Here is a 17,505-nt window from a genome sequence, read left to right as displayed (position 1 = left end):
TAAACATTGTGACGAATTAATAAAGCTTCGCGACGTTGTCTAAAAAAAGTTATGGACGGACCCTATTGACGAGCGTTCAATATACAAGGCCACGGGGTGACATTTATGCCTTGTCCATTCTCCTGGGATGGTGAACCTCCTGTGATCCTTTGGCTTGTTTAATGGACATGTTGATGGCCCAAAAATAAAATTATGGATGAGATCCTCACCCTCCACGTTAACGTCCAGCATTTATACCCACTTTCAGAATGGGCCCCAATATCCAGTGAACGGTCTCCGGGAAGATGGCATTTGCGAACGCTTTACGTGTCGTCTTTTTAGAAACACATGGCATTTTTCTTAGAGGCACATGGCAGTTTTTATTAGGAAAGAAAAAATGCACACGGTCAGCCAGAAACTGCCATCAAAATACAATCGCTATGACCTAAAATTGCAGGGCGAACCCATTCGCTTGCCATCCAGCCCCAGCGACCGGCCGCCGGTTAGCTTTCCTGTTCAGAATTTAATGAATACCCTTGTTCATCTAGGGCATCTCCAACGGGGACCTTCAAATAATCCCTATATGCTTTGCGGGAGTACATACACTTTTGTCATCCAATATTATCCCCCAAGCGTCCGGAAATGTGTTCGGACGTCCAAACTCTTTCAAACTAGAAGCAAATTTTTTTGAGGGGGGGGGGGGGGGGGGGGGGGGGCGGCGGTCGGGGGAGTCCCGACATCCGTCTAGCAAACTAAAAGCCACCACGTCGTACATCCGGACATCTCCTCTCTTTCCTCAACCGCGACATGCACATGCATAGAAGGTCCTCATCGGTCCGTGGACAAATATTGTGTTCGTTTTAAGGGTCGGCGTTGGAGATGCCCCGTGCTTCTCTGCTCAACTTAGTAGTGACCAGAGCATCCGGTATAACCATCACAAGAAATGCTATAACCAGCACTTGCTCACTCTCACATAGCCACATGATAAGATCGTAGCTAGGGAGAAGCTGACAAGAAGAAAAGAAAATTCGTCTCCATGCATGATTGATCGATGCACTATGCAGTACAAGGGAAAAGCTAGATGAACAACTAGAGTACGTATAACACGATCCCTTGGCTAGCAGTGCCCATTGGTCGTGGGCGTCTCGACGTCGACATGGCCGCCGTTGCCGTTGCCGAGGCCGCACTGCTTGCCGTGGGCGTGGCCGCACTGCTTGCCGTGGCCGTGGCCGTTGGTGACCGAGGTTAAGGGCAGTTCACCGGCTCCCTTGACGCTGACGTCGGAGACTTGACTGGGGCTGATGGCGTCCTTGCTCTTGCCCCAGATGAGAAAGTACAGGCCTGACACGATGATCACTGCCCCAATCACACTGAAAGCACAAAGGAAATGGTATCATTAGTATGGAACGTCCCACTGCTTCATGTCCTCGTCCATTTTGCTATGGTGGCAGGCAGCACTAATGTAGTACGTACCTTCCGAGAGTGATCTCCTCCTTGAGAATGATGGAGCCCATGACGGCGGTTATGACCATGCTGAGCGGGCTGAAGGCCGTCACGAACACCGGGCCCCTTTGCCTCGACACGACGCCCTGCAAGTAGTACGCCACGCCGGAGCACACTATGCCGCCGTAGACGACGGTGAAGAGGCGGTTATCGAAGCCGATAGCCCAGACCTGGGTGTTGGCGCGCTCAGCGACGAGGGCGACGGCGCCGCTCATCAGCGAGCCCATGCCGCAGATGAGCGCCGTGAGAGACAGCTCCGCCGGGTAGCTCCGGAGCGTGTTGGCCTGGAGGATGAAGAAGCCCGGCCAGATCATGCAGGAGGCGATGAGCATTATGGTCCCGACGAGCCAGTCCCGCGCGGCGGCGCCCTGGCCCCCGATGGTGGCGTGGTGATGGCCCTTAGTCCACGGGAACCGCAGGGCAGGGCCGTGGTACAGGACCATCAGCACGGCGCCGGCCACCGTGAGGACCGTGCCAGCGATCTTGGCCTGGCTGTGCAGGCTCCGCAGCCGCACCTTCTCCATGCGCAGGATGAGGGCCAGCACGAAGGTGACAGCCGGGAGGGTATTGAGGAGCGCCGTCGAGAACCCAGCCGAGGTCAGCTTCGCGCCCATGAAGTACACGTTCTGGTCGAGCACCGGCCTGAGAGACAATGGGCACCTACATGTCAGTCGGTAATCAAGAAAGAGTTCTGTGTAATTAATCATACGGACGTACTCGAGAAATGCGAGCCACATAATCTTTATGAAGATGGTGGTTGTCATCTTTGGCCTCCGTTCCCTGCACATGTTATACGTTTTATCATGAAATGATGATCTAGTAGCTAGCTAGGTAAAAATGAATCGAAATGAAAACTCATACTATAAATAAAATTAATTGTACGAGTGGATGGAACTGTAACCGTGCATGCTTCCAGCTGACATGTGGCGGGTTCCATGCATGGTAGGCCTCCACCAGTGGCCAATCAGGGCACACTGCCTTAGTGGAGGTCGTCAAGTGCGTTTACACGTACGTAAGCACACATACGGCAGACAGACCGGATAGCTAGCTACGTATACCAGCTTATGTGTCATTTTCTACTTCTGCTAATTAATGCACTCTGATTTTTTTCTTGACAAGAGACGTTTTTATTGATTCATAATAAAGCAGTAAGAAGATACAAACAAAATGAGTACATACCTGATCTCTCTATGATTAGGATGCACATAGCCAACACAAAGGCACACACACATAGAATCAGCCGGGGAAGAACAAATTCATATAAGACCGAAGTTATGCACAGGCGAAAAAATGAAGAAAAATAACACCCGGAGTGATCAAAACAATGATCGTAGAAATGCAGCAACGACCATAGGCACCAACCATATGATGACAACATAATGACTATGAGTAAGGTTCTTCAAAGGTAACGCCTTCAGGATCGGAATGACCATCAACTGTCAGTTTGTCCATTTTCACCCTGAAGATCACATCTAAACAAACTCCAAGCAAAGCTTTCACCAAGGTAATGACCCAAATCGTCGCCATTGCCAAATATGACCAACTAGGGTATGACCAATGATTTTCACCCAATAGTTTTTGATGGGGTAATCAATAAGTACCACCAAATCGAAGCCCTTATCTGATGTCGCTTTCACTTTCCACGATTCCTACATCTACATAGGCACGGTCATGAAATGAGATTCCACCCAAATGATGACCATGCCCGCACAAGCACCAACGGGAGTTGCTTGCCACACAAAACGTCGAATGAAGAAAGATCAATGTCACACACATGACAACGCCATTCATGAGAGGGAAGATTACCAACACGATAATCTCCAAGGTGGGACGCTTGGTCAACTTCATGCCATCCTCCTAGCTGGCAGACGGTGTCAAATCTATATCAGACAACACCACCACATGATGCCTATTGCTCAGCCATCCTCGCCCGTGGTAGCAAATCACCGTCCGACCATGAAAAGAATAATCATGAATCTATGGTATGGTCGAACGATACCTTCATCGGCTATTCTCGACGTCATCGTTGTTTCACAACCTTCATCACTACCGCAAGTCACTGCACACACACATTGACTTACGGCGCCGTGCGCTAACGACGGGGGTCTTGCTGTGTAGCAGACATAACATAGCTTAAGGGAGGCATCCACAACCGCAGATTTGAAGCACACCGAGGATGACATCGCCACATGACGATGGAGAAGCACAATGTGTGAGTCCGTGGCACATATTATAGATCGACGACATGGGTTTGACGCTGCCAGGAGTCTGGGGTGGGTGGGGAGGGAGAAAAGGGGAGCACGATCACCTTCTACTACCAGCCCGCCCCACCTGCATCCTCGTGCGGTGCGGGGTCCCTAGGAGCAACCGTAAGGCAGGTCCATGGTTGCGTGTACTCATGCACTCTAATTTTCTACATGTCCATATGTTGATGCTGCTAGATGGGGTACGTACGTCTACACATATTGGATTTAACTCGTGATAAAGAGAGTCCCAACGGTGCTTCTAGCGTCGTCGGAAGGCGCGTGATCATTTATCTCTGGTGGATCTCGCGGGAGCGTTTGTCTTCGGTGGATCCATGTAGATCCGGTCTTCTTTCATGTGTGTTCGTGTGTCTATATGTTGGATCCTTTTGATCTACGGTTTGGTGCACTGGTCCTATAGGGCCTTAGCATGACAACTCAACTGTCTACTACAACAAGGTTTGCCCGGCTCTGGTGAGGGACGCGTGATGATGACGACGCGCCTTTGGCTTGCTCCAATGCATGTAGTCGTCGCTATGTGATCTACGTACCTGGATGTAATTTTTACTTTTGATCTTCTTTGTATTACCTTGCCAGTTGATGAATACGAAAAAAATTCTTGCAAAAAAAAAGCCGGCACAAAATGGAAGGATATCAAGATGTGCATCTGCACTTTTCTGGATCAGGTTCCACGAGTGGTGGTCGTGTAGCTTGTTGCACCATCTAAATGAGACAAAAAATGAGAATGGACTGAGCAAATTGTACGTGTTTGTTTGCTCGAGATCGTGGAGGTGCACGTTTGGCAAGTTGGCTTTTTTTATTTTCGCAATCTTCCTTTACACAATCTATCTGTTTGTTCTGTTATCCCTAGATCCTCGAAAGTTTATAGTCTAAAAATACAGAACTTTTTTAGAGCGGATGTACTTGCCCGGGCTTAAACTAAAGCCTTTACAAGTTCAAACAAATACGTTTGAGAGATCGAAAAGTCGGAAAAGGTGTGATACATGGCCAGAACTAGGCCAACATAGCGACGCACCGCCAAGATAGGCTGCTATATAACTGGACTGAATCATAGGCTGCTAACTGGACTGAAACAAATCGATCGAATCGTTTCGGGCTTCCGCTACTCATCCATGCTTGCATGCATGAAGTGGTGCTGTAAATTTTTGCAAGTTGTGGTGTAATTTTATGGTAAAACATGTGGAACCATCTACTCTAATTAACAACCGAGAGCCCTTGCTTGGATATATGATGGTATATGAGAGAGTAGTCAGTCCATCTGTCCATGCATGGATGGATGGAATTAGCTAGTTACCTCTCGAAATAGAGAGCGAAGGGCGCCATGAAGGCGGTGGCGACGATGTTACGGTAGACGACGAGGACGAAGTGGCTCATCCCGCCCTTGAGGGACGACACGGCAACGATGTTCATCCCGGCGAACCCCACCTGCAGCAGCACCATCGCTAGGTACGGCTTCACATCGTTCACAACTCCCCATCCCATACCCATCTCTCTCTCTCCCCCTCTGTCTGGCTAGCTAGCTAGCTTCTCTCACTCAGTAGCTCGAGCTCGATGTGACTCACGGAAGCAATGGCTGTGACTAACGAGGCGATGAGCTCACACGGAAACCGTCTCCTTTATATAGACGCGCTCTGTCAACAATGTGCGGCCAACAGGACATGTAGTATGGTTCAGGAGCTGGACGCCAAGCGTAGTGTAGCCCATGGGTGGATACGAGTCATGGATGCGCCTGCCTCAGCATGCCCTTGTGTCCCAGTGCGAGCTTAGCTGACAAGATGTAGCAGCAATACTTGTTAATTCCGGCAAAAACTTGTTTCAACAAGTCCAACCAAGCTATCAATCAAAGGTGAGAGAAAAGGCACATTTCTCGTGGTCACGCGTCTCTCACGCACATTCCTCCTCTTCCGTTTCTCACCAAGAAGACACGATGCGATGGATTAGTGCCGAGAGTGTGCATGAATATTACGACCAGGGTGCTGGCTTTCCTTTTCTGCACAGACGCGGCATGAGAGGGGGCGTCCACCTGCACGCAAATGGACGCAATTATGCAGGACGCAGCGTGTCGCAGTACGATCGGCGATCGACGACGTCCGGCGCCCAGTTGCCATGCCACGCCTAACGCTAGCTAGTGAGCCATGGTGCGCTCATGTGAGGATTCACAATCCCCTGCGTCCGTCCATCCATGGACGCGCCTCCGTCGAGTCGAGAGATTGATCACTTTGCCTTTCGTTGAAGCCTCGATTCGACCCTTCCAACACATGCATCCATGGAAGGTTTAGAGCATCTTCAACAACTGCACAAAAGTTTCGCGCCCTAAAATAGTTTTAGCGCGCCACTGTAGCATTTTTAGGGCGCCGGACCTAATATTGTTTTAGCAGATGCCCAAAAGAACGCGCAGTGTAAATTGTGAAGCGCGTGTAATCCGGCGTCTCAAATTTGCAGCAGCGATAGCGTTTTTTAGCGCGAGCCCAACCCTTTTTTACGCGCGCATTATTTTACAGCTTCTGCTGGAGCTGTCCAAAGCCCAAAGAATCCAAATTTAAGCGCGCAGAGCAGTTTTTGGGCGGCTGTTGGAGATGCTCTTAGAGAAGGTTTATGCAACCCGGCTGCATGCATGCAGGCACGTTGTACCAGCTGGATGACAGCCTCCGGTCCGGTGGTACTGATGACCGGGATTATCATAACATCTTCAATAGATGATTTAGATGCAAAAAAAAAAAAATCACATCTCCGAGGAGATATAAATACAACATGTAAAGATACAGATTTGCATCTCCACTTTCAGGAGATGTAAAATAGCCGGTCACACGTCAACTGACCAACCGCTTTCATTTTCATTCCGCCCGCCCGCCAGCCTCCCGCCTGCTGACCGCCACCCGGGCCATGGCCGTCTTCGACGACCCCGCCGCCACCTTCGTCACAACCGCCGCTGGTCTGACCTATCTTGTTGCGGCTGCCGATGGCGCGACCACCTTCCCCCGCCTCTGCCTCCATGCCGCCGCCTCGGTTTTGCCCCATCCCGGCTAGTCGCTGTTGCGGCTGCGCCGCCGGCGAAGAAGCAGCGGCCCACCAATCCCCACTTTGGAGGTGTGAAGCGGCCGGCAGAGCGCAACCCTCCGACAAACCCATCTCGAGCGGTCAAAAAATCGAAGGCGGTCGCGGCTACGTCAGCCGATTCGTTGCTGCCGGCGGCCGTGGTGTCCACATCCGGTCAAGGAACTGGTACTCCACCTCCGCCGACACCAACGGCGGCCATGAAGGAAGACGTGGTCACGCCCACGGAAACCACATCCAACTTGTTCAACGAAATGTCGCGCGGCCATCGGCCGTTTTTACATCTTCACTTTGCATCATCTATTGGATTTGCACTTTTACATCATCAATATGCATCAGCTGTTGGAATTGCCTTTTCTTAATGTAATTACACTTTTTGGTGATGTAAATTATACAACACCTAGTTTTACATCTCCAAATTTGCATCATCTATTGGAGATGCTCTTAGAGCAACTCAAACGCAGGTACCCATTTCGTCTGTCGCCATCCGTTTCGGTCGCCGCGGACAAAAGTGTTGGCCCAAGGTGCCAACCCATTCCCAAAACGCGTCCGTCCAGACCCATTTGCGACCGAGGTTTGCGGCTGAATGCGTCTGCGTGGACGCGCCGCGTGTCCTCTCGGTGTCCGCCGCGTCGCCACCTGGCGGCCGACCAACTACCGCGGTCGGCTTTATTAATGACGACCGCCCACCACGGGCCCACGCGTCAGCGACGGTGGACGGTCTTTTTTAATCCGAGCGTGCGGTGGGGGTCCGTCCTCATCCGCTTCCAGACGCCCCCGTCCTCATCTCGCCACCCCACTGTGCTCCCCTGTCGGTGAAAAACCCTAGCCATGGGATTCTTCTCCGGCAAGGGCAAGGGCAATGCCCCCGCCGGCCCTTCTCGCGCGCTCCCCCAGCCTCCGCCAGCGTCTTCCCGCCTGCCTCGCCAGCGCATCAGTGTCCCAGTGCACCTGGCGAAGTGGCACTTGGAGCACCGTGTCCCCCTCCCATATCCTGACGTGACGCTGCCACACGACTGGCACTTGGATCCGGAGAGGATCCCAGTGCTGGCGGCGCCGCGATCGGCGGGCGCACGCGGAGGAGGTGCGGCGCCGGCGGCGCCTGCTAACGCTAGAGCAGGCCGCGAACCCACCAACGCATTCGACTCTCCTGCTTGGGAGTAGTGGTTCGCGTTCGAGCACGAGGAGGCCAGGAGGCGCGGCGTCCATGACGAGCAGCATGGCTCCCCGCGACCGGTCCTTGTCATGCACGACGAGGACCTGGAGGCAGAGGCCGCCTACCAGGCGGCGCTGGCGGTAGTCCTCCGTGAAAGTGAGAGGAGGAGCGGCGTAAGGAGGAGGGGGAGGAGGAGGCATACCAGGCGCGCATGGCGGATGCCATGTCACTCTCCGCTGCCGGCGACTGCGTCGTGCCGCCGTTGAGGCCGGTGCCGAACCGCATCGAGCGCTACTCATGGAACGGGGAGGTGCGCGAGTGGGTCAGCGCGCCACCGGTCTGGTTGGAGGCGACGCCGGCGCAGGAGCAGGCATACCTCGAGCAATGGCGGCAGCGAAGGCTGGCCGAGGAGGAGCGCCGCGAGGGCGAGTACCTCAAGCAGCTGGAGCACGACGCGGAGAAGGAGCGCCACGAGGCAAAGGAGGAGGAGCGCCTTGCCCGCGGTGGGCCAGCCCAACCGGCGGCGGTACAACCCGCGGCGGACAACGTCGCTAGCCTGATCGACGGCGTTCCCTTGGGCTGGCCCGGCGCCGACGCTCATCGACCTCACCGGCCCGATGACAACGACGAGGACATGCAACAGGCCTCCTAGTTTGTAGTTTTATTTAATGTTTTAGTCAATATAAAAGTGGACCCATGGACTCTCGTGGGCCTTTGTGGCCGGCATTAATGTTTAATTGACGTTTTTATTTTTCAAAATGTTTGCGGTAATGTTTTTTTCGCGCGACCTCAAAAATGGGTCGGGCCAGCGTTGGGCGCGAGCGTCGACCCAAATGTGAAAGCGGACATGCGTGTTCGCCGGGCCAACCCAAATGGATAAAAAATGGACAAAATCACCGTCGTTTTAGTCGGCACGTTGAAGTTGTTCTTAGGCCTTGTACAACGCATGTGACTGTGCTCCGGTGCTAGATGCGCTGCCTCTCAGAAATTTCGCTGCTTCTCAACTAACAACAGTGCTTTGTATACCGCTTGAAATAAGCAGTTAGCTATCTCAAAAACAATCAACAACTAAAAAAAAACAGTGCTTTGTATGGTGTGCTACGTGGGCTCTTCTTTTCTATCTTTTTTTTCCTTTTGTTTTTTGCCAATGATGGCACTGGTTGAAGCGTTCGTGGCTTGGAGCGGCTATTTCTCCCAGACATAGACATCGGCTAGCACAGGAAGCAAACCTTTGCATCTGTCTGCCTTCCGAAACACCTGTGCAAACAAATCTTTAGACAAAAATGATTTTTTTCTTCAGGCACCTGTGTAAGCACCTGCCGTTGCGGAGGGCCTTAGATGGGCTATCGGATCGCTTTAATAAAAGCATTTCTAGTCGTTTCGTTATGAAGTAATTTAGAGGAGCAACGACCGAGTATCTTTTAAAGAAGTATAAGTATATTTGCTTTTTCAAAAAAATGTGGTTAAAGAAGTGTATTTGCTTTAAAAAAAAATGTGATTTCTAACTAGTCTAATTTAACTCCTAATAAAAGAATTAACACAAATTTGTTTATTTTTAGACCATCGGGTTAAACTTCATTACTTAATTATTTTATTAAACCTACTGATCACTTATTTCATGTGTTCTTCCCTAAGAGAATCGATCTAAGAAAACTACAAAATAATTACACACTTCAATGAAACATCACTTCCTTAACTACACCTTGTAGTCCGATCAATACGTTCGTAATCTCTTCATTTTCTATATTGTTACTTTTCTATGTAGGCCTCTCTAGCTTGCACACTTTTTTATTATCTGTCTCCTCAAACTTAGACATTACATACTCTTTAGCCTCATCTCTAGTAACTAGTGCACGAACATCTAGCAGATTACTCATTAATTAGAGCATCTTCAATAAATGATGTAGATGTAAAAATAACTAACTTTTGCATCTTCGAGGCCTAAAACCCCCTCTCCAATAGATGATGTAGATGCAAAGAAAAAACATCTTCGCCTCCCGGAGCTGTATAATACAACACCTCGCGGTGCAAATTTGCATCTCCACCTACAGGAGATGTAAAAACGGCGGTCGCGCGCCAACCGCCCAACTGCCTTCATTTGGCTTCCATGCGACCGCCGCCCGTCCGCCCGACGACCGGCCACCGCCCGCCGCCGCCATGGCCGATGCCGATGTCCCAGCCACGTCCTCCGCCGCCGCTGGTCTAATCCACCGTGCCGCAGCCGCCGTCGGCGCGACCACGGTCCCCAATTTTGCCTCCGCCTCCATGCCGCCACCCGGATTTGCCCCACCTCGGCCGGTCGCCGTCGCGTCGAAGTTGCCTGCGAAGAAGTAGTGGCCTGCCAAGCCACGCGGGGGAGGCGTGAAGTGGCAGATGGTGCGGGGGCGCAGCCCGGTGAAGGAAATATGCCCTAGAGACAATAATAAAGTTGTTATTTTATATTTCCTTATTCATGATAAAGGTTTATTATTTGGGACAATTACATCCATGCCACTAGTTGTGTCACACCCGTTTGTTTTGCCCCTAAATTCAGAAAACCCTCAGTCTTGCCCAACCACGTTTGCTGCACTTATGTTTTTGCATTTCCGTCACGGCTCCGCCGTCAGCGCCGTTTGACCAAAACCGGCAGCCGTTTATGGACAGAGCTTGCCCCTAGCTTGCTCTTACAGGTGGGGCCCGTCTCACTCTCATTCCTCATCTCACTCTATCTCGCTTGACGAACCCTAGTTCTGAGCGGCGGCGACCTTGGTGAGCGGCGGCGCCATCGATTCTCCTCCCACCCGATGGACAGCGGGGAATGCACCGGTGGTGGCGGCGACCTTGGCGAGCGGCCGGGCCATCGATTCTCCTCCCACCCAATGGAGAGCGGGGAATGCACCGGTGGCGGCGGCGACAAGGGATCCACGCGGGAATGGCATATTCCAGCGGGGTACTCCCTCCCTCTCTCCCTAGTTGTCTCTCTCCCCCTGGATTTGGTCGAGTAGGCTCTCTCCCTCCTTCCCTTTCTCTCTCCCTAGGATCTGGTGGATTAAGCTCTTGTACACTAGATCTACATGATGTAGGTAGTTTTTTCTTGTTCTTGTGTGTTGATTTATGCCATGTTTGCATAATAGGATGGATCCCACAAGAGCATTTTCTCTGTCTAAAGAATGGAGACAATTGTATTAGGTTCTGTCGGCATAAAGCAACAAGGATGTGGCATTAATTTCCCATTAGTGGTGGACACCAATTGCAGTTTTAATGATTTTAGAAATGCAATCTGTTCCAAGTATCCCTGGGGTGTGCTTGATGCAGTAGAGTTCAGGCTCTGGGACAGTGAGAAAGTTAATTGGCTCCCTGTGCAGTCTGATGTTGAGTTAGCAGTGATGTTTGGAAGAAATGCACGAACCATGTCATGTAACTTTGAAGTTACAGTTATTTAGAGAACTAGAGCAGAAAGCATGTCTTCTAGGCCATCTGGTTCAAGGGGTTCAAAGGGTTCAGGTGTCAAGCTCTCTGGTTCACAAGCACAACGTAGGTCAAGCACAAGAGCAGGCAGTAGTGCTTGGCAGCCACCTAGCACTACAAAAAAAGACATCCGTGACATTTTGGGCCAAACGAATTTTTTTCGGTCATGCTTATGACACTTCTATGACGATAATTGTGACAAACCCCGGTATCATCATAGATGTGGTGGGCTCCTACTTCTATGACAAAAAATCATGACAGAAAATGGGCTTTTCGTCCTGGGCGGGCCGGAGATGCAGCTGCATGACATTCTTTGGGCCGTCCATGACGGAAAAACTCATGGTAGAAGCGAGGGCGCGGAAAATATCGGGGAGTTCCCGGTATGGTGGGTGGTCGGGGGCCAAGCGATGCGCGTTTCTCTCGTACGTATGCGCGTGTGTGTGAGGCGTTGGACTCTAACTTAACCCGAGCGAGGCGTTGGGCTCTAACTGAACCCGAGCGATTGCACCGCAGGCTACGCGTTACTGAACCCGAGCGATCGATCGATCCCTTGCTATTAACTGAACCCGAGTGATTCCTTCGCTACTGCTGCTAACTGAAGCCGATCGATGCTGCCTCTGGATGAACAGTGAGCGTTGTTGGGGGGTTTGGATGAACAGTTCTCGGTGGGGGCTTGGATGAACAGGACCCCGTGGTAGTAGAGGCCGTTGCCGCTGGATGAACAGGACCCCGATCGATCGAGTCGGTTGGGGGTGGATGAACAGGACCCCGTGGGGCTGGTTGAACAGTAGCGGTGGAGGGCTAGATGAACAGTAGCCTGTGGAGGGGTGGTTGAACAGGATCCCGTGGAGAGGGCTGGTTGAACAGTAGCCAGTGGAGGAGCGGTGGAGGCTAGATGAACAGGAGCCCGTGGATGAACAGTCGCAGGTGGAGGCTGGAGGAGGTCGACGGTGAATGAACAGTAGCCCGGTCGACGGTGGAGATGAACAATATCCCGTGGAGTCCCGTTTTGCGGTATGCCACACCCCTCCCGATGAACAGGACCCACGTTTCGACCGTAGTGCTCCAACACAAGTCTGTTTCCTCCGTTTTGCGGTACGCCACTCCCCTCCCGGTCAATAGGACCCCGTTTCAATCGTAGGAGGTCCAACAAAAGTCTGTTTCAACCGTTTTGCGGTACACCAGACCCCTCCCGATGAACAGGATCCCGTTTCGACCATGGCCGGTCGAACACAAGGTTGTTTCCTCCATTCTGCGGTACGCCAGGCCTCGTTTCCATCGGCTGTTCCGTCCAAGCCGGTTGGCTCTCGATGAACAGCACGCGTTCCGTTGCCTCCCGATGAACACGACGCATTCCGTTGCCTCCCCATGAACACGACGACGACGCAGTTTCTCCGTTCCGACCCAGCCATGTACACGTGCCCTGGCCGTACGTATGCGTGAGTAGGCATTCGAGACCCCGCCCGTATGTACGTACGTGGCCGTATTTTCTTTCTTGCACCCTGGCCGCTGTACGTACGTGTACATGCTACGTGTGCGCCTCTACTACGACACGTGCCCTTGCTTACACAGCCACGGTTCATCGCTGCAGCCTGCAGACAGACCGATCGACCAGTATGTACATTCACGTTCGCGACTAGAATGACAACGCTACGTCGCTTGGACCGGGTGGGTCCCGACTGTCAGGCACTTCCTTGCGTGCGAAGATGTAGCTGGTGGGTCCCAGTAGTCAGGGAGGCGAATCTTTTTTTCCCGTAATATGGACGCACTTCCTTGCGTGCGAAGATGTAGCTGGTGGGTCCCAGCAGTTAGGGGGAGAAAACATTTATTTTCAGGGTAAAAAGGATGCAGTTGCATGCATGCGTCCATGGGCGTGGTGTGTCCCCACTGTCAGCCTCTCACGTATAGTCATCTTCCGATGACTCTCGGTTGTTGACCACGTTGACCACACCGTGCCGAGCGCACCAAGGCCGGTGGACGACGGCGAGGCCCCAGACTGGAATGACCCGGAGATGGGGAAGACGCGGCAGTGGAGTCGCAGATGGAGAGGAGTGGGAAACTTGACTGGTTCGAGTGCGCGGCAGCACTGCTGCGGTGCCGCCCACGGGAGGCACGAGCAAGAACAGAGGTTGAAGAAGGAGCACGGCTGTTGGATTAACATCCAACGGTCCAGCTGCTAGAATCATTTGTTGATTAAGTTGACAAAGCCCTGCGTACACGTCCGCTTAGTAGGCCCACAAGTCAGCCACCAAATCTGACGAGTCCCAGCTGTCAACGGGAGGAATATTTTTTTTTGCATAACAAGGAGGCACTTCCTTCCGTGCGAAGATACAGCCGATGGGTCCCAGCTGTCAGGGGGAGGAAACAGCTTAATAAGGAGGAACTTTCCTTACGTGCGACCATGGACCTCGTGGGTCCCATCCGTCAGGCTCTCCACGTACAGTCCTCTTCCGATGACTCTCGTATGTTGACCACGCCGCGCCGAGTGCACCGGGGCGGTGGACGACGGCGAGGCCCCAGACTGGAATGACCCGGAGATGGGGAAGACGCGGCAGCGGAGTCGCAGACGGAGAGGAGTGGGAAACTTGACTGGTTCGCGTGCAGGGTGGGCCTACACTTGGCAGAGAATAACAGGAGGTGCGGAGTGGAGGGATGGCCTGGCCGTCGGCGGGGTAGCGTTTTGCTGAGGCGCGCAAAACAACGCCGCTAGACGCCGGAGGCTGGAGCAGGCGGTCCCGGCAGCGCTGGGGGAAGAAGACGAGAGATTGAAGAAGAATGCCGGCCGTTGGATGTAAATCCAACGCCTTCTTAGGCTTCGACCTACTGGCCCACATGTCAGCCAGTCCATTTGTTTTTAGTCCATTTGGTGGGCTGGATGAAACAATGATGTAGCATCTATGCAGCCCGTTTATATATATATGGTAGAATTTAAAGCCCATTTGCGTTTTTCTCGAAATCCACAGACTTGCTGGGCTGGGTGAAAATATCATGTTGGGTTGGACGGAGAAATGTTATAAAAACATAAACACATGATTGCACGTCTATTACTGCATTGGTCAGTAAAATCTTTGCAAGCTTATGTACGCAATCACTAGGAGTTAACTTGCCAAGTTATATATAAACAATTATTATTATTAATTTGTAAGAACTGTCAACTTACAAAATAAAATATCATTTTAATTTGATGAGTTAATAGGATGTGGGGTATTATTAGTTTTTAGGCTAGACGTGGGACAGTTCAGTTGGTTATAGGGAAAAGTACTGGGAGAAAACTCAGTTTACATCGAAAAAGAAAGTGGGAGAAAATTCAGATATAGGATTAATGAAAATGAAAAATAAAGGAAGTGGGAAGGTCTATAAAATGGTTGGACGAACGACAGGTTTAACGGAACCTTATGTTGTTTCTATTATATACATATATATATATATAATAAAATAAGATATAAATATAGGTTCAGTTTTGCATTCTGGTAGAAAACATAGGTTTAGTTTTGCATTCTTATAGAAAAATAGAACTGAGATGTGCGTCGTCTTGAAAAAACAAACATAACTTGGGCTGCTGATGTTATAGACAAGCTAGGTTGGGAGGCCCAGAGGCCGCTTGATACCTGTTGGATCCAAAAAATGTTGAAACATGTCGTGGGCTGCCCATGTTAAACAACAAAACCTAGGACATGGACCTGGTGGGCCCGGGACTGTCAGCCTCTCGACGAACAGTTGTCTCCCGATTCCTCTTGTTTTGCTGACCATGTTGGGAACGATAGACGGCGGCGCCGCGGCGAGAGCACCAAGGCAGAGGACGACGTCGAGACCTCGGACCGAACGAACCGGAGCGGGGGAAGACGCATGCGGAGGGGAGTACAAGGGTTGACTTGTTCGGGTGCATGGTGGGCTGGTGGAGCTGCCGCCGTCGGACAATGTGTGGGAGTAGAGGGTGGTCTGGCCAACGCCATAGGCTATGATGGCCAGCCGCTGTATAGGAAGAGGACGAAAGATTGAACAAAATAAAGAAATACAATTGGATAGGTGGTTGGTCCCATATGTCTGTGTACGAGACCTGCTGGGTCCACCTGAGAAGGGGAATATGTTGGGAGGAAGGAGATTCAAAGCACGGCAGCCGAGTGAACTAGTTTTTATTTAACGGACAAGTGAACTAGTTACATACATAAGCAAATAGCCACTAAAAAGCAAACAGGTTAATGGGTTATTAAAAGAAATATTTCGGACAAAACAGTTAATTACGACACATAGGCTAATGCATGAAACACTCAAATGATAAAGGTGCTTATAAACACATAAAGTACAACATCTAGACCTTCCTGGCACGCTTGATCATGACGTTGTGGCTGTCCGTGTACTCGTCGGTTACATGTCGTAGATCCGCATGTACATGTCCAAGATCCGCATGTACATGTCGTAGCATGCGTATGCATCCTTGGCCGCGTAGGTTATGTAGGCTAGATTCAGAGGTACCTCCCACGTGGTCAGGTCCTTGGTATCGTTGTTGATGTCTACCACACAACCTTCTTCTTGTAGACGTTGTTGGGCCTCCAAGTGCAGAGCTTTGTAGGACAGTAGCAAATTTTCCTCAAGTGAATGACCTAAGGTTTATCAATCTATGGGAGGCGTAGGATGAAGATGGTCTCTCTCAAGCAACCCTGCAACCAAATAACAAAGAGTCTCTTGTGTCCCCAACACACCCAATACAATGGTAAATTGTATAGGTGCACTAGTTCGGCGAAGAGATGGTGATACAAGTGCAATATGGATGGTAGATATAGGTTTTTGTAATCTGAAAATATAAAAAGAGCAAGGTAACAAGTGGTAAAAGTGAGCGTAAACGGTACTGCAATGCTAGGAAACAAAGCCTAAGGTTCATACTTTCACTAGTGCAAGTTCTCTCAACAATAATAACATAATTGGATCATATAACTATCCCTCAACATGCAACAAAGAGTCACTCCAAAGTCACTAATAGCGGAGAACAAACGAAGAGATTATTGTAGGGTACGAAACCACCTCAAAGTTATCCTTTCTGATCGATCTATTCAAGAGTCCGTAGTAAAATAACACAAAGCCATTCTTTCTGTTCGATCTATCATAGAGTTGGTACTAGAATAACACCTTAAGACATAAATCAACCAAAACCCTAATGTCACCTAGATACTCCAATGTCACCTCAAGTATCCGTGGGTATGATTAGACGATATGCATCACACAATCTCAGATTCATCTATTCAACCAACACAAAGAACTTCAAAGAGTGCCCCAAAGTTTCTACGGGAGAGTCAAGACGAAAACGTGTGCCAACCCCTATGCATAAGTTCACAAGGTCACTGAACCCGCAAGTTGATCACGAAAACATACATCAAGTAGATCACGTGAATATCCCATTGTCACCACAGATAAGCAGATGCAAGACATACATCAAGTGTTCTCAAATCCTTAAAGACTCAATCCGATAAGATAACTTCAAAGGGAAAACTCAATCCATTACAAGAGAGTAGAGGGGGAGAAACATCAAAAGATCCAACTATAATAGAAAAACTCGCGATACATCAAGATCGTGCCAAATCAAGAACACGAGAGAGAGAGAGATCAAACACATAGCTACTGGTACATACCCTCAGCCCCGAGGGTGAACTACTCCCTCCTCGTCATGGAGAGCGCCGGGATGATGAAGATGGCCACCGGTGATGGATCCCCCCTCCGGCAGGGTGCCGGAATAGGGTCCCGATTGGTTTTTGGTGGCTATAGAGCCTTGCGGCGGCAGAACTCCCGATCTAGGTTATGTTCTGGAAGTTTGGGTTTATATAAGAGGTGTCGGCGTCGGGAACAAGTCAGGGGGGTCTCCGAGGCGGCCACGAGGTAGGGGGGCGCGCCCCCACCCTCGTGGGTGCCTCGGTACTCTTCTGGTCCATCTCCGATACTTCGTGGGCTTCTTCTGGTCCAAAAATAATCTTCATGAAATTTTAGGTCAATTGGACTCCGTTTGGTTTTCCTTTTCTACGATACTCAAAAACAAGGAAAAAACAGAAACTGGCACTGGGCTTTAGGTTACTAGGTTAGTCCCAAAAATCATATAAAATAGCATATAAATGC

At 50.6% G+C, this 17,505-nt stretch overlaps 1 protein-coding gene across 1 annotated transcript; it reads right to left on the bottom strand.

The window, feature by feature from the left end:
• Positions 1-908: 908 nt before the first annotated feature.
• On the bottom strand, positions 909-5,320 carry LOC109753465 (WAT1-related protein At1g44800-like). The gene is made up of 4 exons (XM_020312365.3): positions 5,041-5,320; positions 2,200-2,262; positions 1,453-2,124; positions 909-1,349 (listed from the first exon to the last, which is right to left on the bottom strand). The coding sequence occupies exons 1-4, from the start codon at positions 5,232-5,234 to the stop codon at positions 1,097-1,099; spliced, it is 1,182 nt and encodes a 393-aa protein (XP_020167954.1). The 5' UTR covers positions 5,235-5,320; the 3' UTR covers positions 909-1,096.
• Between the last annotated feature and the right edge of the window lie 12,185 nt (positions 5,321-17,505).

The sequence above is a fragment of the Aegilops tauschii genome, chromosome 6 (genome assembly GCF_002575655.3).
Source record: "Aegilops tauschii subsp. strangulata cultivar AL8/78 chromosome 6, Aet v6.0, whole genome shotgun sequence".
Lineage (NCBI taxonomy): Eukaryota > Viridiplantae > Streptophyta > Magnoliopsida > Poales > Poaceae > Aegilops > Aegilops tauschii.
Note: the sequence above shows the minus strand (reverse complement) of the source record. Positions and strands in the feature narration are given on the sequence as shown.

Bases quoted from the DNA above. Each gene is read 5' to 3' on its own strand.
- LOC109753465 (XM_020312365.3), bottom strand. From the start codon at position 5,234: ATGGGTATGGGATGGGGAGTTGTGAACGATGTGAAGCCGTACCTAGCG. The intron at 2,263-5,040 runs GTAACTAGCTAA...TAACATGTGCAG, and splicing joins TTCGCTCTCTATTTCGAGAG to GGAACGGAGGCCAAAGATGA. The intron at 2,125-2,199 runs GTACGTCCGTAT...ATTGTCTCTCAG, and splicing joins ATGTGGCTCGCATTTCTCGA to GCCGGTGCTCGACCAGAACG.